The sequence below is a fragment of the Poecile atricapillus genome, chromosome Z (genome assembly GCF_030490865.1).
Source record: "Poecile atricapillus isolate bPoeAtr1 chromosome Z, bPoeAtr1.hap1, whole genome shotgun sequence".
NCBI lineage: Eukaryota > Metazoa > Chordata > Aves > Passeriformes > Paridae > Poecile > Poecile atricapillus.
The window spans coordinates 121,909,225-121,935,821 of record NC_081289.1 but is presented as its reverse complement, the minus strand read 5'-3'; the positions used below and the strand labels follow the sequence as shown (position 1 = coordinate 121,935,821).

Below are 26,597 nucleotides of genomic sequence, written 5' to 3'. Positions count from 1 at the left end.
TCTCTCTCCCAGAAAACACATTCCCAACAAGTCCATCTCTTCTGCTAGAAAGCCATTCAACACCATTTCCCTCAATGAAGTTTTTCTAGCTCTACTGTATCTCTTCTGGTACCGTGCAAGTCAAAGCTTCCTGCGATATTCAACATATGGTTGGCAGGACGGGTTTACACAATAGCATAATAAAATTTTATTTAGTTGTGAGTCCAACTAATTCCTACTTCTTCATCTGTGTTGACTGACAGTGTAGTCTAAAGATTGGGTCAATAACATCACCAGAAATTCTGCACTTGGGACCCTTTCAGGCCATTTCTGCATATTTATAATGTTGCTTCTCTTGCTCACAAGCATTACCTCACATTAGTAGAGGCAAAGTAGCAAATTAGTTTTGCTCCATTTTATGTCATTCTTCTCCCTCTGACCAAAACACTGGCCTCTTATTCCTAATCTGACTACCTTCCTTCTGGCTTTGAGAGACTCATCAAGGGCCATTCTCAGATTCACATCCCCTGACAAACTAGTGAAGATCTTCAGCTGCTTTGGTCCCTTTTGCCTACTAACATCTTCCAGAGGCAAGTGGAGGCTTCCACCAGCTGTGCCAAGAGACAGGAACTGGTCCATGCTGTTCCCATGTCCTCCCTTGAATGCTGGGGGCATAGGTCTCTCATGTTGCCTGATCTTTTATTGATAGACACGAGAGCAACTGCAGTGGCAGCACATCTGTGGTAAGTCAGGCAAGTGACACAGCAAGCAGCTGGCAGCCAAATGGAGGCTGCAATGTAATGCTGAACGTACGTGTGTGCCCCAGCGTTGTATCTGCTTTTCCAGCAAGAGAAAAGTGCTCATCCATGGCTCAAGAGATCTCCTGGACCCTGAGGCATTGAACACTCATTCCACAGATCATTTTTCAGAATTAAAGACTGGCTACTGATTAACAGTTTTCAGCTACAGCTGTTTCACATTTCAGTGCCTGCAAAAACTCTTGTCAGATCTTCATGTTTGCTTTCTAAGGATATTTTCCCTGCAACTCACATACCTACAGCCTTCAAGGCTTACATCTAGATACAACTAGTACATCAATTGTCATACTCTCCCTTACTAATTTAAAATACAGATGTTTATCTTGCAGCTCTTTCAACTTCACAGCCACAACACAGAACAGCCCACCCCAAAAAAAAAGACTACTGATTTTTTTTCAGAAGTTGCCAAGTCTCATCCAGACAAGACAAAATGAACCTTTACCGTTGCAAGTTTTCCTCTTCCAGATTATTGAAGCCAATGCATGGGTCTCTGAGATGATTTTTTATCATTAGGATGTCCTTATTTTCCAAGGTCTGGTTTAGCAGCACAACAGCTGACAACATTTCTACTGCAATAGATAGTTCATCATGTGCCAGGTAGTTCTGTAGGACAATAATGTACTGCAGTCAGGAAGCTAAATAAGCAGTGTAACAAATTTGAGTTACACACTCTAGATACCATCAAGGAGATGGGTTTGATATAAGAAGCCTGGAAAGTTTCCTAATCACAGACATGCCAGACTGACAACAGTGGTGGTAGAGCTCAGTGGGTTTCTATGTCCCATCCACTCTGCCTTTCCTTCTTTTTCCCCACAGTCTCATCTCTTCTGGTCCTTCTCATGACAGGGAATTGCTTTTCTACTCAATATATAAACCAGAGTTAGTCCTCATTAAGGGCATGCAAAAATTAAAAAAAGTCAGTTGATTTATTGCAACACAAGAGCTCAGCCAGACTGAAGTATGGCAAGAAACAAACTGCAATTAAATATTGCCTTTTTCAACCAAAATTATTCATGCAATACATAATACCATGGCAAGAGAATTACATCTAATTTTACACAACAATATGCTATGTTTATGCTCCTTCATGGTCTGACTACACAACATCAATGAGCAGGTTGTAAGCTTTTCACTCTTACCACAGCATTCTGTTGTTGGAGGTTGAACAGCTCAGTCTGATAGACAGCAGCAGCAAATGAGTGAACAACAGGCAGCTGTGCCTCGGGTTTCATCAGCACAACCAGTGTTTTACTAGGATCACAGTTACGAATTGCTGTATTGATATTGTCAACCGCTATAAGTTCTAAAGAACAGCAGGGAAAAAAGCTTATTAATTTTCATATGCTCTTTGGTCTTCGTGCCATGTAGATGAAACTAGGTTTTTACAAAGAATATAATTCACTGTCATAAGAGAAAAAACATTTTTGTGAAATGCCATGACTGCTGAACGTTGCAAAAACAGTCTTTGTTCAAAGGTATTGAGCAAATAATTGACTGGAGGACTTCAAAATTACTGGACTTTTAGAAATGAGAGACTGCTTATTGCACATCTAACACAAAACAAGGAGCTGGCCCCACCCTAGGTCACTCCTGAGTGTGCTTGCAGCAGGTACTGCTGTGGATGTCAGCTCCAGCACCTTGGTCTTGCTTCACCCCAAACACTCCCTTCTTTCTGCACCTCCTCCTTTGGCAGGATCAAACTGAGCTAGCTAAAACAGGCCAGTACCTGAAGTACCAACAGCATTATTAGTGTCTTTTTCAGGAGGCCTGGTGGAAATCAGCCAAATGTATTAGAGGGGTGGGATTTTCTGCCAGAAAAGCGGTAGCCGAACTACTAATGGAAAACCACATGCTATGGTTCCCAGAACTTCCTCTGCATCCCAACACCTGTTTGTTTTTCTGCCAGTGTGGAAGATCAGTCCTTACAGGCACTGCCATCTAGAAATGAATGCCTTTGCCACAGCTCAGGTTTTAATTTAAACAGACCAGAATAGAGGGATATGAGGGTACGAGTGTAAACCTTTAAAGTACCCTGAATAACTTGTCTGTTTTGCTTTTTGCTGGACTGACTTTGTCAGGGGTTTGAAGCCCAGCAGAAAAATGCTGAAAAACACTTGCCACTTGGGCAGCTGCAGAAGTATTACAACATCCCTCAGTTTAGTCACTGCCACCATAGTTACACACCTGGAGGAGCCATCTCTGAAAAAAAACGCCCAGGAACACACTGTACAAGGCACCACTCTGGTCTGGCAGAAAGGGAAGCAACCTTGAAGATCAGAGCATTTGTGGCCAATTGAAGAATAGTTATTATGCAAATGCCTTTTCCATCAATAAGTCCTACTCCTCTACCTTATCATATGGCTTTTTTTGTGTACTGCTACCCAGGGAATATTTTTATTTACCACTGACTGCCCAAATCTGAGACAAGACTACTTGTGCAGAAGACACCATCCACAGCTAGTATATACAGCAACACTCAGAGCTTATTATGCAACACAAAGTCTTTGAAAACCTTTTAGCCAGGCCCACCTAAAAAAAGTCCCTCACCTCTCATTTCATTTTCTCTGAAGCATAGTCATATGGGGCCACACTGTCCCTGAAGACTCTCTCTATTGGCTATTCCTAAAGTTAGAAACCAGGAAAGGCTCTCACAGCTACAGCATGCATGCATGCTTTTTAAAAGAAAACAGTAAAGAGGAAAGGAGTCAAGGTCCACAAATGGGCTAGACTAGTTCTGCAGCCAACAACCAAGCTACTGACTTCTAGTTTTGAAACCCAGCATGCAAATTGCAAAACATATTTTATATTGCTCACAGTCCTATAACAAAAGCAACTTTTTTTCTTTTTCTTCTCAAGCCAAACATAAGAACAGTTACTCTCCAGATTGCTGTTAATGCCTTTCACACCTCACATTTTCTTTTTCCTTTCCTTTATCAAGAGGTAACTCTTTCAGAGAAAGTACTCCTCACTGTGGCTAACTAATCTGAAACAGGCTAACATTTAAGGTATAAAGCCAAATTTATCTTCTGACTCAAGCTGACCTCACAATATTGCCTTTAAGTCACATTACAAAAGCAAGCAGCCTGGATTTCAAAGCATTGAATACAGTACCAGAAACAAAACAGTCATGCCAGGATGCAGTATGAAATGACAGCAGATCAACCAAAGGTTAACTTCCTAGCAAAGAAGTTTCCAGTCAAAAGCAGCAACACATGCACTGCAAATTTAGATCCCCTTTAACTGTATTTTTTTACAAACTATAACTTTTGTCATGTGGCATTCTTAACAGACTAAGAATAGATTTAGGTAACTAAAAAATTATCTAAAAGTGAGAGTGTGCCTAAAAGTGAGAATACTTTTTTCTGCAACGTGATTGAAAAATATTCCTCCATCTTAACTCTACAAGTATAGTCATTGCTCCCAAGTGAGTATTAATACTGCACTGGTAAATATTTTTCCAAGCCATCAAGCCATGCATTGCTTTCAGTTCTTTGCCACTGTGCTTGCCAGTGGCTTGAACCAGTTATCCAATAAAAGTACATCCAGTGCAGCACAGATTGGTGACTTGGCAATTGTGACACTGAGAAGAAAGATTATGAGAGTAAAATGCAACATATTTGGTTTCAGTTTGAGAAACCTTGTTTATGTGAAAGAAATGAACTCAATTATCTTAACATAATTAATAATTAAATGGTGATGGTAAAGAGTATTAAAACAGTTACTCACTAAGCTTGTGAGCCTCAGCTTCTGCATTGGCAACACTAACTTCTTTCTGTATTTCACTTTTGTCGAGCATATTTGGAATGCCTGCTCTCTAACAGATCAGAAAAACAAGGTTTAATTATGTTTTTGTTTGATGGGAGGTAAGGGATAACATCTGCTGATGGTACACTGGGATTTGATTATACTATCACCTGTGCCTCAAATACAAGGCTCACTAAACATAGCATTAATCTTTTCCTTATTATTTTCATCTTGCTTAAAATAATAGATTTTCTCCTTAAAACCCAACTGGTACTTTAATTTAATGTTAATGATTCAATATTACTTTTATTTGTACTCATGTTATAACTCATTTTGGAAACAAAATATTAGGGGCTGCATGTTACAGCTTAGATTTTCTTCTTTTATCTTAGCAAATACAAGAATATCATGCTCTTCAGAGCAAATGCAGCTCTTTGGTGCTGATTAGTACACCAATTATTCTCAAATCTTTATAAAACTTCTCATAAATGATGCTGAAAGGCAGAGTAAAGACAATTTCCCTCTGGTTTAAAACTAAACAGCTAAAAAAGTGCAAACTGACATGTAGTACCTGTTCAATTCAATTACCTGCATTTTCTGGTCTTTAAAATCACACAATTGCAATAGGTACCATGAGGAATTTTGCGGCAGAACATCGAGTAGGCTCAGAGCAGGACGGTTCAAACCTGCCATCAGTGCCCCTTCATCTTGCCGGTCAATAGCCTCATTCACTTGGACTAAAGCTATGTGAACTGAAATGAAAACAATGCCTATAAACAGCAAATATGGCCTCCATGGGGAAAAAAAAGTCCATTGCTGTCAGCATCTCACTTTTTGTAAAAGCCAGATAGGGTGGCAATCTCTGTCTAGCAAAGAATTATCTCTTTCATGTCCAATCCTACAAAGGGTGTCTCTGGCTCTATGTGAGCCTGTGTGGAAGCAGTTCAACCACAGCTAAACAAAAGTTTATGAATGAATTTTGGTTCTGTGTAGAAGAGGGGGTCAAAATTTACAGTATTCTGCACACAAAAAAGAACGTAAAGAAACAGAGCAGGCAATACATAATTTGATTCTGAACTGAGGAATCCTTACAGCAAAAATCACAAACAGAAATTAGCCCCTCCCCCCCAAAGATTAGTAGAGCAGGAGCAGCATGACAAAAACAGTTGAAGACAGATATTAGCCACTTGTGCATATTTTACAAGTTTCCATAGGAATATTTTGTTTGTTCAGGTGGACTCAAGTTGTGTTCAGCTGGAATCTGGGAGGTCACGTATTGTGTGCATACTTCCAGGAGGATCCAGAATAGCTTACTGTTTATTTTATTGATATTGCCTTGAATCTCAGCTTGTGTCAGCAACTCCTCATAGACATCTCTCTCTTCATCAGAAATTGTGCCATTCTAAGAAAACAAAATTTTTGCTCATTCACACAAAGCAGTTTGCAGAGAGAAAAGCTATTAGCCAGTCATTAAAACTGCATCAGCTAAAGCATTTACTGAATGTTTTTGTAAGACAATTTGTTGACTAAGTGAACTGAGGAAATTAGCACTTTGTCATAGAGACCATTATCTCTCATGTAAAAACACAGCAAATAATTTCACATTAAATATCTGTGGCAGAGGTTATACTTTATACTCAAAAAATGATATTACTGTATTTATGACTTTTTAAGCAGTAAATTAGTTTTTTCTAAAGCAATTAATAGAAGAAAATCAGTATTTTTTACTATTTTGTCTTCTATTTAGTCTATATTTGACCTTTGGGCAAAGTGAAGCTGCATCATAGTCACAGTTATCATATTCTTATAAAATTTGCTTTTACCTTATTGCATTAGCATAATTTCTCTTAGATATCTTAAAAGTGGAGGTTTCTTCATAATTGTACTAATTTTAAAAATCAAGTGAATTTTTAAAACATTAATGCTGCAGCATGACAAGAAACATGAAAAATCACATGCACTAGGGGCACAAATAAAACACCATTACCTTGAGTCTTGCATTTGATTCTTTCTTCCTTTTAGCATCAAAGAGTTCATTCTGATAGTCCTGCGCCAGCTCCTCATCCACGTTGAGCAACATTGCATTTGGGTTCCTCAGAGTCACGATGGTTTGCTCAGCTACTCCCCTCTCAACAGCTTCGTTGATTGCTATTACAGCTGCATGCACTAAAATTGAAAGAACAGTCCTAAGCTTCAGGAAGCAAAAGGGTCAAAGCTGTCACTGTTTTAATTTATTTGAAAGGAGTGTTGAATTTATGTTCAATAATTTACAGATTTGAACATTGCACTCCGTGCTTCCTCTAGACTGCAGAACTTGGTGTTCACTCAAAGGTGGCACATCGCTGTCTGTTCCATGTTCACCCTTCCCCCAAACAGGGGTGTGCTGGTTTCAGCTGAGTTAGGGTTAATTTTCTTCTCAGTGGCTGACATGGGGCTGTGTTTTGGATTTGTGCTGAACACAGGTTTGATAACACAGAGATGTTTTTGTTATTGCTGAGCAGAGCTTGCACAGAATCAAGACCTTTTCTGCTTTTGGTACTGCCACACTGGTGAGGGGACTGGGGGTGCTTGTGAGGTTGGGAGGAGACAGAGCCAGGACAGGTGATCCAAACTGACCAAAAGGAGATTCCAGACCATGTGGCACCAAGCTCAGTGTATGAAGCAGAGGAGAGAAGCAGGAAAGGGGGAGGGACATTTGTGGTGATGTCATTTCTCTTCCCAAGTGACCATTTTGCATTATGGGGCCTGACTCTCTGGAGATGGCTGAACACCTGCCTGCTCATGGGAAGCACTGGGTTAATTCCTTGGTTTGTTTTGTTTGTGTGCACTGCCTTTGCTCTCCCTATTAAACTGTCGTTTTCTCAGCCCACGAGTTGTCCAGTTTTCACCCTTCCAACCGTGCCTGGCTGGGGAGTGAGTGAGTGTGGGGCTTGGCTGCTGACTGGGGTTAAACCATGACACGGTTAATATTTTACTGACAGAAAAGAGTTACATTTTATCATTTAAGTCCTATTTTATTTAGAAGGTAATTACATACAGGAATTGAAAGTATTTTTGGTAGTTTTTACCTTAAAGCAGTGTGTTTGTATCCATATGAAAGTACTGTCTAAACTGAGTGTATCTGAGAAATGCTGCACAGTAAGGAAATTGAAGCTCCATTAAACTTGTCGTCTGGAAGAAGACATTTAAGACCCACCCCCAGGCAGGATGCAGGCCTGCACATCACTTTTAAGCCTTCCTGAGGTGGTTCTTTGCTCATCAAGATCTCCATGAACCCCTAGGCACATGAGATGCACTGATGTAATGGTCTCTTCTATCACCTGTAAAGCCACAACACAGCAGAGTTCAAACAGAGGCAAAACACAACCAGCAGGCTTTGCAGGGTCCTCAAAATGTTACTACACAGGAAAACAGAGTGCCATAGGACTCACTGCAGCCATTGATTGGCTTAAGCCTTTCCTTTGAAAAAAAAGGAAAACTTTGTCTAGTAAACAAATGGTTGACTTCAAGAATTTAAGAGTCATGGAAGCTCGTGTTTTTTCACACAGTAAATTTACATGAGTATACAAATTAAAACCACTTAAAGCTGAATTAGGTGTAGAGTAGTAGCTAACACATCCCTCCCAGTTACTTCCTGAACTTCTATTTGGCCCCAAGATCAGTCTAGATGAAGGACTTGCACTAGAGCTGCACTTTATCTGGATCTTTATGCCACAGAGACCCAATGGCTGTCTGGTGGCACATTAATCTCAAATATCTTACAGACTTTACTATACAAAATGTAAAATTCCTGATAAATGTCTATCTAGATCCAATGTTCCCAAAGGAGGAACATTGCAGCTCCCCATTATCATCACAGCAGCTTGCCTAGGATTTACTTTCATGCCACCAAGGACATGTGTGAAGGGAAAACACAATGACCATTTTTCCTTACTTTGTCAATACTTACTTTCTACTTTGCCCTGCATGGTTCTGCTAAAATGGAGACAAGCATGCAGTAAAAAGGGGTTATTTGGATTAAGTTTAACTGAAGGTATAAATATCTGAGTCTGAAAGACTTGAGTTTCTCTCTATTTATGAAAGAAAGCAAAGATGCTTCAAATTTGAGGCTGTAGGAAAGAAAGGAGTGCACAAATTTAGGGAAGTCAGACAATAGGTCATATCACTGAACACTCAACAGGGGCAAATGAAGGATGAAGTTAAGCTATACACCCTCAGAACTTAGCACTGACTTCATGCCAAAAAGGTGTTCTAAAATTGCTTCACTCCAGCTCAGCACGAGACAGCTGGGCAGTCCAAGCAGCTAGCACGGTGGAGGAGATACAAGCAGAGAAGCACGCTGGTTTCATTGGCCATTAAACTTTGTGAAAAGACAAAGTTCACATTGAACACGAGGAAAGGTTTTTCACTGAGGGGTTGGTAAGTCACTGGAACAGGCTCCCTTGAGATATGGTCACATCATCAAACCTGACAGAATTTAAGAAGCATCTGATCAATGGTCTCAGCTGTAGGATTTCATTTTAGGTAATCCTGTAAGGATCAGGAATTTGGGCTCAATTGTCTTTATGGGTCCCTTCCCACCTGAGGCATTCTGTGATTCATCCATATCTGCTCCAAGGGACTAAGAAAACTGTCCTTAGATACATAAATGATCAAAACATCTTCATATAACAGAACACATAGGAAGGATGGAGATAGCAAAAAGCAGTCAAAAGATAGGCTCAAGAATCAAGCAGAAATTGGTAGATGTAAACCCATCTACCAAGATAAACAGTAAGAAGCTTTATTGGACTTGAAAAAGCAGTCTCGAAGTATGGAATAACAGAGAGATTTCCTTGCAGAATAAGCTCTCTGTGAAAGCACTTCAACTTATACTTTCTATGCTGATCTATACTATTGCTGGCAGTAGAGTAGGACACATCACCAGTTGTTCCACTTTCATATCTCCTTCTGCATTCTCCACTTAGGAAGAAGGATGGTAGACCCCTTCCTTTGGCAGGATCTCCATTATCCAACCTCACTAGTGTGTGAGGGTTCCCATAGCAGATGTTTCCTGTCTTGGGGCAGAGAATGTAATCTACAGCACAGTCCTTGCTCAGAGGGACAGAAGCAGCATCAGGAAACATTGCTTTTCTAAGACTGAAAACACTTCAGAAGTTAAAGGAGGCCCTACACACTATAGTAAGGCTTTCAGTGAAGGATGCTTGAACCATTTCATCTTCAGGGGAGGAAGCTCCCTGAAAAAGTGCTTGGTAGTCACTAAATATCTAAAAATCTACTAAAAATCTCCTGCTACTTCAAAAGGCAGCATTTTAAGAGCTAGCTTTGGTGAAGCATACTCTTATTAAGAAGGCTTCAAAATATGCAACAAAGACAATGCAAATCAACATCAAGTGTCTTTTAAGCTAGGCTTTGAAAACTTCAGCACACTATGTAATGCCATGAATCAGTTTGCAAGGTTGAATAAAGTAGCAAAGAAAAGAAAAAAGGGGTGATATAGATAAAAACACCCAGACTTACACTTGAATAGGCATGAGCAGAAGAAAAAAATATTTAATTCTGTTTTTGAATGGAATCTGTTCAAGATAGACTCAAGAGAACCCTGACTGTCCAGCAGGACCTCCTCTCCAGCAGGGTTCTACTATGCAATGGGTCACACACCAGTGGTCAGACAGACTGAAAGCTACCCATGGAGGCAAGTTCCAAATATACAACACCATATGTTAGAGAGTTGTCTGGAGCAATGATTTGTTGTCCCAGCAATCTGTTTCGGTGTTTTAGGAAAACTGCCAAGGGCAGAAAATAAAAAGAAGAGGCACAGAGAAGGGACTGTGTTCCCATGGTGTCATATGGTGTACTCATATGGTGCAGACACACAGAGGTCAATTCATTATTCTAGAGGAGCACTACCTACCAAAACATTAAACACATTCAAAATGCTGTGAGAAAATTTGCTTTCAATGGAGATACCAAAAAACTCAGACTGCAAATTTTGAAGAGACCTTGTAACAATGAAGCAATGTGGTAGTGAAAATTTGTTTGCTTTTCTTTCTAGCTCTTAAGAGGTGGCAAAGTAAGTGAATGAGAACAAGGAAATATTTACAGAACAAGAGTCACACTTACAGGCAGCTTCGTCCACTGACAATTCACTGGCCAGAATCCCACCAATTTTACTAAAAGATGGCATCTGTATACCATATTTCTCTAGCTCCTTTCGCATGTTGCTGATTTCTTCCTCTGTTGAGACAAAAAAAAACCAAACCAAAAGGAATATTATCAGAACAAAAGCATGACAATTTGCTATGAATAGCCATACCTACAAAAATGTTTTTCAAAGTGCTTCTGGCCAGGGCTTCTGAGCCGTTTTCCTCCCCATTTTGAAGGGCACTAAGATATGACAAGTATTCAATGAAAACTCCCTCCCTCCTGTCCTTCTGAGACCAACAATCATTAAAAATAGCAGCCTCCCACCTGTTTAATTTGTAGGAGTTTTTCTAACAATGTTGTCAGAGGACAAAGGCCATAATAGAAAATATGTACAATGTTAGCAGATTTGCAGTGTAAAAAAATCATCTAATGTATGATTAGATAAGCATCTTTTTACCTGTGAAGTCTACTTTTCCCAGAAGGTCCTGGATCTGTGGAGCTAGTCCTAGTTTGAAGAGATATAAGCTGCAAAGAAGAAAATTAGGCTTTAAAATTCTGCATGTAGTTGGGCTGTTTGCTTTCTGTACAACAGAAAAACACTTTTATGAAGCTTGTTCTTTAATACTTGACTTATATGCAAAAATAAATTAAAATAAACTGACACTACAATTTTCTTTGAGCTGTATTTTTAAGTCTTACAGAAAGAGAAGTCTTTTATTTCCATAAAACATCTCTAAGAGACAGGCACTGAGAGTGTATCTCAGGTCACAGGATGTGTATAAACAAGTAGAAAACCTCAGTGAAAGATAGGTAAAGAAATGCAAAAGCTAGTCCTGGGGGAAAATAAAATTTTAGCACAGCTGGTATCTTTGGATCTATGTTCTGATTTGACTTGCATTAATTATATCCCTGTAATTACTAACAGAAGAACATATAAATCACTGACACCCTTGTTACTAAGGGTAGAGGAACAAGGACCTGTAAGTCATTCCAACACCATCTCAAAATACTTGTCATTAGCTATTTTACTCTTGGAAAAGAAAGTTCATTTAATGTACTACCCAAGAATTAATACCTTTATTTCAACATAGCGTGAAAAATACTTTCACTCCTAGAGCTCTGGAATGCTATCTGAAAGAAAACAGCTGAATACATACATATTTTCTCAGTAGCTTCCAGACACAAGGCATGTATTTATCTATGAAAGACTGATGTTTCTATAATTTATCAATAAACAAGTGAGTCAAGCAAGAAAGAATAAAAAAATAAAGGTTTTTAAACCAATACTTAAATAACACATTCCTCCAAAAGGATTGTTTCTCACCTCTTTTCAAGCTTACTTCACGCCAACATCATTCATTGCAAATATGCTTTGGGGTTTAGGGGTTTGGTTTCTAAAGAAGAGCATTTCCCCTTTGTGTTTTGTTGTAGACGGGATTTTTTCCTACTAGCAAATTATGAGATGAGATTTCAAAGCACATATTTGTAGGTGTTGTATGTATTTAGGAGCACATGGAATCAGCATTTATCTCCCATGCTGCCACAGCTACTCCTCTGTCCTGCACCCATCTGAATGAACACAACAAAGGATCTCAGGTGTGTCAACATGCCTCTCAAAATCATTACTGTTGCCATTTTGATATTTCAGATCTATCTAAAATCCAAATTAGCTTTTTCGGGGGGAAAAAACTCATAGATTCTACAGGACTATAGTAATGAACCAGGTTCCTCTATTACCCTGGTCTGCCTTCCAGTCTTTCTGGGTAAAGAAAGATTCTGCTCCAAGTTTGAGACAGGGACACAATCCTGTGTGAAATGCTGGGTGTCATACAGACAGCTACGGAAATCAGCAGCTGACTGTGCTGACTCTTTTTTGGGTCACCACAATAAAAAGATACAAGAAGAAAGAGTGCTATGAACGTGAAAGGATATTTTTTTTTTTGCTGTTCAGCACTTCCCGAAGGATGTTGAACCATGTGTGGTATTTCCTACACTCCTTTGTTTGGATAAACTTATTAACCACCAGATGGTGCTGGAAATGTTCTTCAAGTCTTGCAGAGAGCTCAAAGACACAAAGCTTCTCTGAGCTAACATCTAATTTCACTTGAAACAGCTTGCTTAATGCTTTTGTCGTGTAACTTGAACCTCAGAAAACACACAAAGTCAAAAGCAGGAGGCCTTATGGTTAAGAAAAGTGAAGTCAAGGCATCAAGAGCAAGGGAAAAACAAAGGAGAAAGCAGTTCCTAGGTGAAGCTCCTTTCAATAGAAAACATCACCCACACACAACTGCATCTCTTATCAGGCAGATGTTCCCTGGACTTGTTTTATGCTTAGCTCATGTATAACATGCTGGGGAAAACAGATCTGAAAATAGCATGTTTTTTCTTTAATGGCATGCTTGTTATTATGCCACTTCCTAGGAAAACAATGCTTTGAAGTTCTCCAGCTTCTAGAGGAATAGTTTGTCTAGGATATAGCAGTGGTCTACTTGCAAAGATAATTCAAAAACTAAATTTTTCAGGGTAAAAAATATCTCAAAGCACTGCTATATATGAAGAAGAATCACTGATATCATATTCATTTAAATGAAGCTGTTCTTAAACTCCTTTAGTGCAGGAACACTGCTAATCTACTTTCACAAAAAAAAAAAAAAAAAAAACGGTTCAAGTAATGGGATCTATACCTTTGTAATTTTTAGGTTGGAACCAGAAGTTCCAGTTCTGTTTCTACCACTAATTTCTTCCTGGCTTTTGTCCCAGTCAATACTTTAAGTATTGGTGTTTCAGTGAGAGGAAAGCAAGAAGTAATTACATTCAACAAGAATATAATAAGAAATTTTTTGCTAAGTCACTCCTTCATGGGCATAGCAGTGTTGTATTTGACAGCACAAGTCATCCCATATGCTTTAAGTGCAATGGTCTTAATTTCAGACTTGATTCAGGACATATCCTAAAACTATATTTAAGCCATCATGCTTAGAGTTTCCGTCTATCTTCAAGGAGCAAAAGATCAGCAAAACAATAAACAGGCAAGACTTTCTCTGCAAAATGTTATTATTTTAGATGTCAAATATACATTTCATATACAGCTCAGCATTTCTCTGGTGCAAATCACCTGGGAGCACTGCTGGCCAAGCAAAGTGCCCTGTGCTTAACTCTGTTCTTTCCCAAACAGCTTTCAATGTAGCTTGGCTGCCACTCAACACTGAGATTGAAGTTTGATTTGAAAGACTTCTGTGAAGGACTTCTGGCATGCATTTTAGGAAAAGGTATGGAAAGAAATAAAGCTCAATCATTGTTTCTTCTGCTCTTACATCCTGCACAGGATGCAGGCACAGGGGCCTACAAACTCATGGGAAAGCATCATAAATAAAAGCATTCCGGGCCTATTTTCCTTCAGTGTGGAATGACACATTTGACATAAAATCCATTTCTAAAATAATAATAAAATTATAAATTTATAATAATTTATAATAATAAAATAAATAAAATTTAAATTTATAATAATAAAATAAAATAATAGCACTAAAAATCCCCCACCCCCCACAAAACATACTAAGTACAGAGTTAGTGCTTTGTGTTGATATGCATCAAGAAGAAGTAATTTAAGGAGAACAAACTTGGAAATGAAAGTTGAGACAACACAAACTAATTCTGGCACTGCATAAATCCTGGGGCATGCCAATATGGAGAAAGGAAAATTTCTACCATAAGTCAATCAATGGTAAACCTCAGTTCAGGATAAGAGTTATAGGCATTGCAATGATAAGGCAGATACCAAGAAGATATTTGACGATTTGTTGTTTATGTAGCATTGAAATCCACAATTAATAATGTCTTATATACATGAGGGAGCAAACATTAGAAAAATTAAATGTATTATTACACCTCCTGCAAAATGTTTGAGCTGACCCATAACAGAGCTGGGCGACACACAGCCCACTGAGTCAGCCTGACCTGAGTCAGCCCCACACATCCTCTTTAGGAAATCACTTCAAGCTTAGACCACACACTCGCTGTCAGAACAGACTGCACTACTAAGTTACAGGCAAGAATCACCCTCAAACAGTCCTGGGGCCACTTCCCAGTTAATATTAAACCAAGTACAATAATTTCAAAGGGCAACTCTTGTCAAAGATGGCAAAATATACTGGGTTGTCAACTATGAACACCTGGCATGTTAAGCAAATACGGTGAACTTTAGTGGCAAGTCCTGCTTATGGGGAGGAGTACATATCCCAGAATACAAGAGTGGGCACATCATTTCCAGGATTAGCCTTAAAAAGTTTCAATAAAGCATGAATTGAATAGTTTGTCTGATAGGCTTGGAGCAGCTGATGTGCCTTTGAACACCATTAGAAACAGAGAATTAAGTTTGAGGTGCGAGTTAATTATGTTCTCTGAAAGATTAGTGCTAAAAAAATATTGAAGGGGAAGGTGTCTATGTGCTGGAAATGAACTAGAAGAGCCATAGGAGGAGGGTGGAGCTGTGTGCCAACAGCACCATCCCTCACACCAGGGACAGCACAGGGCAGATGTTTTTGTGCTAAACATCAAGAAAATCCTTAAGGGGGAACATGAAAAATTTTAACCGCTGCTTTCAATGGTGAAGGCAAAGCCTCTCTGACTTTACATTAAAAATAATGTTGCTCAGAATTTTGAAACCTTTCAGAATTTATCAGTTTTTTTACATTAATTACCACAAAATACAGTAATTAATTGCTTCAGTTTGAGGACAGAAAGATATCAGTTCATCATTATTTTCACTCAGATCAGCATGTTGGCTCCATGGTTGTGCTAATGTTTTGCTAAATTTCTGTTAGTTTGATTTCCAATGAAGTATGTATTTTGAAATTTTACATTCATTTTGCAAGGGGATGAACTATTGAGAGAGGGATGTGCATACTAAATTCAGTAGTCCTTAATTTCTATTTTGAGAATTACTTGGCCAACAGACGTGACAATGTTCAACTTTTGTCTCCAGCTCAAAACTAATGAACTTGTAAATTCTGACAGATTTTGATATACTGGTTGTCCTAAAGCCATTTCAAGACTTGCACTCCTAACTTTGGCAGTTACTACAACTTTTATCCCTGTCAGCAGTTACCTCAGAGCGTGAATGCAGTATATCATCCTAGGGATGTTTTTCCTATCATAGACATCCGTAGTCTCTGGATAAAAGATCTAGAAAGCAAAGAGCACACAGTTAAATGAGAAAACTTATTACTGAGCAGGAACATTTACTCTGCAGAACCATACCTTAAATTTCTGGAATTTCAGCTGTTACTTTTATACAGCTATGAGTCACACCTTTTCTGATGTTATTTTAACTTTATCAGTAATTTTCATAAAGAAGAGCTTAATAAAGCATAAAAGCTACTTAATAAGAGGCGAAAAAAGGAAGATAAGCAGGCAGCATTTCAACAAGATTTTTAGAAAAAGTCCTTTGGCATAAGCTCAGCCAGTAGTCCTTGTCCTCTACAGACACCCAAAACCTGGAATGCAGTTACAATTTGCAAAGCCTCATTACAAACCAAACCTATCAAGTATAGTTTAAAAATGCATAATTCTAATTGCCAGCACCCTTAGCTTTGTGAATACATCATTTACAAAGAAAGATATTTAGAGAGAGGAATATTAAGCAATTTAGCCAAGAAGTCACATCATAAGTTCCAGTTCTGGTTCTACCACTAATTTGTTCCTGGCCTTGGTCCCAGTCACTAAACAGTGTTTCTCCACAAAAATATAATAAAAAGACTTAGTTAACCGTGAGAGTTGGCAGCATGCTTCCAGCCCAGGCTGGTCACTCAGGGCTGCACTGTCCCATGGTTAATAGGACCAGACTGAGTAAGTCAGGAGCACAGTGCCCTCTTCATCATTTACTCAAAACAGCTTTGTGAGGGAGAATTGGGAAAGCTTTTGGCCATGGCCATCCTCTGCGACAGAAACAATCTTTCAGAGGAGGGATGGCAGGGTGGAAACCAGCCAGCTGAACAGAGAGCTGTTTTTTTCAACAGGGAAAAAAAAATAAAAAAGCCTGACCTGGAAAGGGTAGGACCCCTTCCCGTCTCTCTGGCATTTCTGATGGCAGACATGAGTGACCTTTTTGGGTCATAGGAAATAGACCCTGAAAAGGGTTATATACCTGCAGTGAGTTTGCCTACAGTAGCTGACCATTTAGCCCTTCAAGCAGCTGCCTGAGCATCCCCACTGTGCCTCAGGCAGCAGTCAGGCAGCGGGCACCCAGGCACCCTGGGGTGGGGAACTGCTCACCTCTGCCCGTGTGTGGCTGCCAGAATGCACAAACAAGCGGCATAGGTGTTTGCACACAGCCCTTTCTTAAAGGATTGTCATCCAAAATAGACTCACTGGTGCCCAGAAACAGCAGCAGAGGGGGAAGATAACAAGCGAAGACCAGCAGGGAGGAAGGTAAATGTAAGAGGTGACCCAAGAAAGCAGCTGGTGGAAGAGGAGCAGCAGCAGAATCACGCAGATGCACTGAAGGGTGCAAGAACAGTCTGGAAACAGGGTAGAGGCAGAGAAACTGGGACGTACAGTAAGAGGAAGAGGCAGCAAGAGGCACGATGCGAAGAGGCAACCTAAAGGAAGCAAATATTTAAGTTTTCTGCTTTAAACCATGTTCCTCGCAGGCCCCCCCAGAGACTGCATTAGCAGTAAGATATCAAGAGTTTTGAGCTAGCTCAAACACTGCTAGTTGTCCCTGCCTCAGCCCACACACACTGGCAGCAGCAGCACAGGACTCACACTCCCATTGCTTTCCACATTACATTCTCCTCAGACTTGTTTTTTGAATTACCCCTTCCCTCCAGACTTACTGTAAGGAACTGTTTATGCTCAAGCAGATTAAAGGGGATCTCAGTGAGCCAATGATTTGAGACACTTTCTTTGCTGAAATTTAAAGGCTTACCTTAGGCAGACCAATGGACTCCATTGCTCTTAACCACTGCACAGTGTTGTCAGTGTGCCGAAAATGAAGGCCAGATCTCTATTGGAAACATACAAGATTATGAAAGTCACATTAAGCAGATTCTCTACTTATTGATCCTCCTGTTGTTTCCCAGTTTTATATCTTGAAGTTAAGTTCACAGAATTTTCCCTTATTTGAACCCAGAGACCAAAGTGTAACAGCTTTAATTTTGCTAATGAAGCATCCTAACACATCAACAGCTCTACACTGAGTTCAGCTCATTCTTTCATATTACATGAGACAGATTTGCACCCATCAGGGTGGACTGCGATTGAAGTAGAAATTTATATAGTCCTCAGTAAAGTCCTTTTTTGGGAGTAGGGGCTGCATGTCAAAGACAGGGAACCAAAACACAGAAGTAGTAGCACTGCTCAGCACTACCATGAAGAACAGATAAGGAAGTCTTGGAACTCTTCAGTTCTACCTGAATACCTGACCCTCTCCTCCCTTAAACTGTATGCAAGGAGCATAAGAATAAAGTGGGGAAGTATTTTTTATTTTATTTTCAATGTTATCTTTTAGGATAAAAGGAAAAAGGAATCTTGCAAGTTTTGGAGATTTTCAAGAGAGGCATTTAAATGTAACCAGAATTCTTAACCATAAATTTTTTCTGCCCCCTCTACATGTTGAGATAATGAATTCTATAGTGGGACTACTGTGCATGAGTGTATATCTTTCTGTATTATTAAGGTTCTTGGAGCTAGCAAAAGCCTGCAGTAGAGAACAAGCTAAGCTCACTTACTGGCAGTTTGTTTTTTTGCTTCTTGTTGTTGATAAAATAAACACAGAGATCTAATGAAGTGAATTTCAAATATGCTTGCATACAAAATGAAGGAAGCTTCAAATAGTTATCAAATTACTTTTGACTTCTATTCCTAATGAGAAACAACTTTATAACTTGCAAAGCTCATGTTCTCCTTGGAGCCAGAAGTGTAATTTGTGCAGATTTAAAAACTTGAAGCAACACCAAGACATTTCTTCTAAGGGTAGAATATTTCTAAGTTATCATACAGGCTTCTTACAGCTGTGCATCCTCCATCTAGTCCATACAGCCTTAAAAGAAAGCTTAATGAAAAGCTTAAAAGAAAACATAACCGGCCATGCTTGGGAATCTTTAAGAGCTGGAAGACAAACATTACTGGGTTTTGTCATCCTGGTGAGAGAACTGAGAAAGTTATTACCTTGTAGCGTGCCTGCTCCACATCATAGATCTTTTTGTCTGACACCACATTAGGTGCAAAGAATTTTGCAAGCTTGGCAAGGTAAACACCATTTCTTAAGCCTTCTTCCAGTTCTGTAGTTGGGGGCAGCTCCTCGTCCAAGCAGACCTCCATCCATCTACAGAGACATTTGAGAAACATAGTTATTTGGGTTTTAATATGAGTTACAGCTTTTGTCTACAGCTATCATACTTTAAATGCCATCACCAGAATGAAATTATAATAGAGAAGGACAAGGGCCAAGGAGAAAGTTCTTATATTCATTCACATGGCATACCAAAGTGGTTCATAGCTGTGACTGTAACCCATCAATAAGCAAACAGCATGCTTTGAAGTATTCACACGCCAAGGAGTCTAACTCATTTTTTTTTAATGGTACTAGGCTTTTGAATAAACAGTGGTCTAAGCTGAACACTAGAAGAAAACATGGAATGTTGTGTATTATTGATGCTTGCATTTAAAAAACCTCTATGATTTCTGTGCCAGTGCTGAACCTCATGAGCATCAAGGACAGCAGTGTTCTGGGTGAGGCAGGTTCCTGTAGCCAATGTGCTGTGCCACACAACCTCACAGCAAAGCCCAGGCCAGTACAGAGCACTCCTGCAGATTATCCTGCTCCTGCATGGGAGCTCTCTGCTCTCACCCATGAAACTCAGTAGTGCTATAGTGGTGCTATAGAGATGAGTGAGGGTTTTGTGGGAAAGCCCAATGTAATTTACACATTTCAGGTCTTCCTGGCAGTAAGCTGAAACATGGCTTCTTGTTAATGACAGCAACTAAATCCTCCCAGGTGCTAAACTAGTTGTGCATTTTAGACTTAAGATACAATAGACATGGCACTAGACAAAAAACTGTATCAATTGAATACATAAGCAGCTCAGAAGGCAAAAAACAGACATGAAACCATGTTATTCAGTATGTTTATCTTGAGCAGCCAAAAGAAATTGCTTCCAAAGAACTTCCAAGAAAGATTAGTGTCTTAATCACTGGACCAGAAGTTCGTTACATTGGTGGTCTAAGTGTTTTGGCCCTGTGATATTATTCTTATTTCCAGCACCTAAATCACATTACAAGAGCTTTAAATCTGTTTAGTTCTTCATACTAGTTTTTTTTGTTTGCTTAGTCAAACTCCTATGCTTTTAGGACATTAATATCAATACAAATAAGAAAGCTGAAGGGCAAGAATAAAGTTGAAGACATTAGTTCACTTTGCATACTGTCACTAAGACAGTGTCACTGTAAGTGAGATAGCATTACAAATCTAAAATCACCTCCATAGGGATGACTTCAGAAACCAGAAATCTTGGAGCCAGGTTGCAAATGAGCCAGTTTTCACTCCACCATGTAGAAGAAGAAAGCTCACTACATCATTTTGTTTCACATTAAAGCTCTAGGCTAACGTTCTAATCCATTCCACTTTTGGATTTGTTACAGGACATACAAAAGTTGTTTCACTGAAGACTACCCAAATAGCTCTTTAGGAAACCAACACCCATAAATCTGACACAATATCACACAAAACTGCACTTAGCAAGTGCCATTGGGAGAGCTGTATCCTGCAGTATAAAAGCTGCTTTAGTGAGGAGAATCATATTCCTGACGAGTTTCCCAGCTTTATCCTGCACTGCATGATCGCGTGTTATGGGCCCATGCCAAGGGTCCCAAATGGCATTTTATAAACTAAATAGATTTATTTACCAAGGCATCACACCTGACTTCTCCAAAAAAGAAAATAAGAGTATACAAAGAAAGTGTACTTCCAGGCAAATATGCTTTTTACCCAAACCAATTAGCTTTTCCTATAGAATTTGTTTCCTAGAAATCAATTTCCTAGTGTCTTCTAGAAAAAGGATTGCACACATGAGCATCAGGAGCTTGGTGAACCACTGCAGGTATTCACCATGAGCCACAGATGACTCTGCTGTTCAATGGACCATCTTCAGAGATATGAACTGTGTGCCTAGAGCAGAATTTTGTACCTTGCACTGGGATTCTTTACACATCTAAGTCTCAGTTTTCCTGTGAAAGGGTTTTTCTAACATCCTATGTCCAGGGCACCAACAAGGTACTGCATTGGAACTGTTTTTGAAGAAGATGCACACATATGCCCACCTAGAGTTTCTTTTCTTCTTTCCAGTACAAAAAATTATTACTTATATATAAAACTGAGTCATTCTCTGAGCTCTAAATAAGATGCTAATCCAAAGTGAAAGCTAGTCCTCAGCTTTTCAAACCTCCTGTAATTCAACAACAGTAAAATTGTTGTGGATTTTTTCCAGCATGGTGATAAGCCTTTAAAATTAATCTGGAACCCTCCTGTTCTAATTAGGGACGCTACTGTGTCTAATGAGTAAATGCAGTACCTTGAGGAACAAACAGGAAAAAGTATGAGGATGCAAAGAAAGCAGAAAGAAAAAAAGAGGTAATGTAGAATACAACTCTTAAACAAACAAGTCCAGATAAAAATACAAGGGAATAAATATCTTTTGAGAAGGAGAATGTTAGTAAGTCAGTGGAAAAAAGAGGGGAAAAACTAGAGAGAACTAAATGGAGCAGACCTTTGCTGGGTGCAAAGTTTCTTTCCATTTATAGCCAAAACTCTATAAGCTATATCTACTCTAGAAAAAATTAGGGGTCTGCAATAGGGCAACAAGCAGCATTTGGTAATCAGTGTCCAAGACTGAGAACACAGCTACAGCTCTATTACATGTAAGATATGTTTCACCAAAGTCTGGAAGTTGCAGAACTTAGTTACAACAAGATCTGCTGTGAAATGATTTACTGTGTTTTGCACATGTTTAATCAGAGAAAGGAAAAACCCCAGGATTTTAATTAATCCTGCTAGTATACAAACAACTTTGCAATTTAGTTATGCAAACGGCTGGAAGGTGCTATAAATATTCTGCAGAGCGTTCTCTTCTCCAGGCTGAGCAACTCCAACTCTCTCACCTGTCCCCACAGAAGAGGTGGTCCAGATTCCATGAGTTTTGTAACCCTTTTCTGGGACCTGCTGGACTAAGTCACATCTTTCCTGTGCTGCACCCCAGAGCTGGATGCAGGGTTCCAGGTGGGGTCTCAGCAGAGCAGAGCAGAGGGGCAGAATCCCCTCCCTGGCCCTGCTGCCCACGCTGCTCTGGATGCAGCCCAGGACACGTTTGGCTCTCTGGGCTGGGAGCGCCCATGGCTGGGTCATGGTGGGATTCCTGCCATCCAGCATATCAATAGCACTTTTCTCCCCAGTGCTTCTTGCAGTTACAGTTTTCTTCCCTTTTCACTGATTCAGTTAAAAGGCAATTGTGGTTTTAAACAGAAAGAACCATTACTTCCAACCTTGTGAGGTTCTGCTTTTTAGGACATAGTTTGATGAGTTTATGAAGGTTATTATATGACATGATACAGTCAGCAGGAGTAGACTGGACTGAGAAAACCAGAAATGCTTCTACTTCTTTTTCATTAAGTGAAATAGAGAATATCCACGCGACAGTAAGGATTTATAAATAGCTTTGAAGCAATTTATTTTACTTCAAGGCTAAAGAAGCAGCATTGCTTTTGGCTCACTCACCCACTGTTTTCCTGAGCACATAGAACTGCATCATCAGCATCACCTTCAAATCTGTTGCTGAAACTGCTGCCCAAAAAAAGTTGTTAATATCATTGGTGCATATGATGAGGGGCCTATAACTTATTCTTCAAAATGAAGCTTGTAGAGCAAGGCTATTACAGCTATCAAATGTGCACATGCAGTTCTACCTTCCTTTTTTAACAATATCATCCCATAACTATACTTTTGACAACCTCAACTTATCGACTGAGGTAGGCCACAAAAAATGGACACAATGGTGAATATGATGCCTTATTTGGTCACTCATTTAAGCTAAACCCAAACCCTGCTCCACGGTGGAGGGATGAAAGTCAGCCTCAGGAAGCAGAGTAAAGCATATAGTATCAGTGAAGTTCTGGGTAGCACCATTGAAAATTAACAATCATTTGAACAGTCCTACAGAGTTACCTATGCCAGTTATAGTCTTACTGTTTGGATAAAACATGCATAAGCAGGTATTTTCTTAAAGACAGGTACTTGGGAATGCATAAGTACAGTCCACTTTGGTTTTCATAGTACTGCAGTACTTGCCAACACAGAAACAAAGGCCCTGCCTTAGACAAAAAAGCAAACCTCTCAATGAAAATGAATCTCCAAAACTTCAGTTCCAATACATAGCACTAGAGAGTCACTAGGAGTGGGTATTGAGGTACAATTCCCTTTTGCTTTGCTCAGTTCTGTTTTAACTCTTGACAATCCAGCAGAGCTGTTTAGCAGTGAATTTCCAGCAAGATAACAATGATGACTTCTACGCCAGACTGAAGAGCAGCAAACAGCAAGCCACTCACCAGGAGATCCAGTTTCCACATTTGACCATGTACTGAAACAGATTGCCCAGAGAGTTCGTGGAGTCTCCCTCACTGGAGGTATTAGAGGACTGGCTGGACTTGATACCGTACAATGTACTCTGGGATGAGCGTGCATGAGCAGGGAAGTTGGACCAGATGACTGAGTGTGGTCCCTCCCAGCTTTAACCATTCCATCATTGAGTGAAAACAGCAGCAGTAAAATTAGCTTAGACTGCATTTTAAAACAAAACCCCCCTGCTGAATCTCATTCAAGGCAAGGTTAAGGGAACTGGAAGCAACAGTGTTGCACTATGAACTCAACCAGTTATGAAGTTGTCAGTGACAGCCTGTGTGGTCAGCAAAGCGCACACAGTGGTCAAGAGACTGGAAATGCTAGAGTCAATGTTCAGCAGAGAAAAGAGGATATGTTGTACAACCCACCCAAAGCCCATCACATTCAGCACACACTTGTGCAAGTAGAATTTATACTTTTGCTGCCCTGCCCTTTCTGATTTATGCCACAACATGTGGATCCAAAGGCACCAGGTTTGTACCTTGTGGGAAGCAGATCTTCAAAAAAGAAAAGATGGGACTCCAGAGCCAAAGCTCAAAACACTGCATGCTGCTGTGGAAAAGGTGTAGTGAAGACAAACATAAGTTACCACTCGCTTATTACCTCCCTTGCTCACAACTACAGCCTTTCAACCTAGTTCAGCACAAGTGAGACAGAGGCCTAGAGAGTACTGTGTGGCTAATTTGTTCCAAAGAAAAAAATCTTTTTGCTAGAAAATAGTAGTAAACACAGTCAGACCCAAAGCAAAATGTTAGACTCTATCTTTAAATGTTTGTGAAGTGGTGGAAGTGGTTTAACTCAAAACTTTTACTTGGAGATATTCAGAAATATACAACTGTCTGAAAATCAGTTCTGAAGTAATAATTTAAAATTCTACACTCATGTCTCTAGTTTCTGAATCTACAGATTTGTAAAGAAATCTCAGCTCTTAAATTTTAATTTGTTTAAAAAAATAAAATTATCTTTTAGCTGCCAACATTCCCTTAAATATTGTTTTATAAAGGAGTGTGACAGCAGCCAAAGCAACCTGGGTGTGTTCCTTGGCTGAGTAGTGGGGTGGTGGTAATGTTGATTTGTTTATAAGGAAAACCTGTATGTTAACTTTGGAATTTGCTCTCATTAAACTGCAAGCTTTAATATGATACATCTCCTAAACCAGAAAACTTAGAAAAAGGTTTTTTCACAAACAACCACAGGCTACTTCCAGAGGAAAAGCATGTAAAGCTTCCAGCCATTCCATGACAATAGATACATAAAATTTGAATACCGTCACAGCAAAAACAATTAGTCGTATAAAAAAAGTGCACAGCTTTGGAGCCTTGACTTTGAGGCTGTGGAGAGTAGAGTGGGTAGCTAAAAACTGATTTCTTCACACCCTTTTTTCCCCCTCAAGTTCTGGTACATTCAGCCCCAAACCTTTCTTACAGATGGGAGCCTTAACTTAAGTCAGAGCTACAGTTCTCTGATGCCAACTTACTCCTGGAGCCAGACACCCTGGAAACATCAGCTTCTAAATTTGAGGTTCTAGATTCATACTCCAGAGAGTCTCTACTGCATCTAAAGTTTTACCCATTCTAAGAACTTACCTTTTCTGAAAGAAATGAAATTTCATGATTGTGAGTCACCACAGCAGTAGGGTGAAGGAAGGTGTGATACAGGTCACCCCAGTCACCAGTTCTCTCATGTTACATACAAGAAGCAACATGAAGGCAGCAACATGCAGGACACCATGAATCACTTGGTTACACAAGGTCTCAGAACTTCAACACATAAAGAAAATGCCAAATCCTTAAGTAAGAAATTGTGGATAAACTTGTAGTTGTCAATTTTTTTATACTTCCGTAAGTTGGACCAAATTCAAAGCTGCATATCTTTGAGTCTCCAGCTAGTGTTAGATTTAACAGCATCTCAACTTTCTGCAATCATGATTTCACCAAGGAGGATACTGACTTTCAGCAAGAGCTACACTGAAAACTATGAAACATTCATGTGTAGATTCTTAGTGTATAGATGTTAAAACAATACAGATCTCACTGCACATTTGTGCATTTAGTTGAGCTGTGCGTGCCAGCATGAGGTTTGTTGCGACATTCATTTCCCTGATCAAAGCCCTTCTGATGCATTTCATATTCATTTCAGCTAAGCAGAAGCTAGGAGCAGTGACGCCTTGTCTGACCTGCACAGCACACTAAACTAGCAATAAATCATGTCAGCAACATTTTTCCACAGCAGATTTCTGCTGCCATGACAACACTGCCATATTTACAAAATAATCTTATAGGTGTTATAAAATTCTGGTGCACAAGATGGCAGCACAGATACTGTATGCTGGTTTAATCTGTTTTATTCCAGCCACCCTTTATGTGGGTTAATCAGTGATTAAAGTCCACAAGGCAAGGTGCTGCTCAGGAAGCTGGCTCTGGAGCCCTGACGAGGCCCCACGGCCATTGAAGACTGCCCCAGCAGCAGCCAAGTCCTGTTTACTCAGCAGTGTTTTGGTGGAGAAAAGACTTAGAGACTCTCCACCAACACCAAAGCTGACAACAGCAACATATCGTGCGTGTGTGTCAGGACAGCCCTCAGTCTTAGTCATCATCAAGGCTTTGTTTTGCTGCCTTGTCAGTTTGCAGAGACATTAAGATTTAGCACTGGGTATCGACCACAAACTCCAGGACTGCTGTTCGAGATAATGGTGCTTGAGTGGGAGGCCAACAACACCCCGGCTGATGGCCACAGAGGTGCCTCATCTTTTCTCCCTGCTCTTGGCCCAGCTCCAGGCTGCCAAGGTCCGGAGAAGGAAACTGAAGAGGCAGTAGAAAGGGCAGTGCCAGGAAGGGAGCTCACCATGGTGGTGGAGACTGATCAACCACAGCAAGTATGTGTCCTTAAGAAACCTCACCCGGTTCTTCTAAGCAGAAACAACAGCACCCAACAGGTTACCTGAGTAAATGAGGTGGATTTATTAAGTCTGTGTTCAAAGGTCTCAGGGGAGGAAAAGTACCTGCTGATTCTGTGGTCTGAAGTAGCCCTTTTTTAATGCAAAGAACTGGATTTTCATTTGAATTAAAAGGGGGGGAAAAAAAGGGATGGAACAAAATAGCACTAAAAATCTTGCAAAACCTGTGCAACTAAATTAATACAACTCAGATTGACATGCATCACCCAGATGCAGTGTCTAGACCAGTTTTAATAGCCTGCTCTTCCAACAGGCAACAGAGACACAACAGCAGAAACACAAG

The 26,597-nt window shown here is 39.8% G+C and overlaps 1 protein-coding gene across 3 annotated transcripts in view; it reads right to left on the bottom strand.

Moving 5' to 3' along the window:
* The window catches only part of IQGAP2 (IQ motif containing GTPase activating protein 2), a 127,340-nt gene that overhangs the window by 41,387 nt on the left and 59,356 nt on the right, over window positions 1-26,597 (bottom strand). The window contains exons 3-13 of one of the 3 annotated variants that reach the window (XM_058826276.1): window positions 18,858-19,014; window positions 17,617-17,694; window positions 15,796-15,872; window positions 11,146-11,213; window positions 10,665-10,778; window positions 6,529-6,707; window positions 5,856-5,943; window positions 5,130-5,293; window positions 4,524-4,611; window positions 1,937-2,100; window positions 1,240-1,400 (exon numbers count right to left, since the gene is read on the bottom strand). In XM_058826276.1, the coding sequence (XP_058682259.1) occupies window positions 1,240-1,400; window positions 1,937-2,100; window positions 4,524-4,611; window positions 5,130-5,293; window positions 5,856-5,943; window positions 6,529-6,707; window positions 10,665-10,778; window positions 11,146-11,213; window positions 15,796-15,872; window positions 17,617-17,694; window positions 18,858-19,014 (1,338 nt within the window). The remainder of the gene's footprint in view (window positions 1-1,239; window positions 1,401-1,936; window positions 2,101-4,523; window positions 4,612-5,129; window positions 5,294-5,855; window positions 5,944-6,528; window positions 6,708-10,664; window positions 10,779-11,145; window positions 11,214-15,795; window positions 15,873-17,616; window positions 17,695-18,857; window positions 19,015-26,597) is intronic. The other 2 variants (XM_058826277.1, XM_058826278.1) reach the window with 2 other exon arrangements.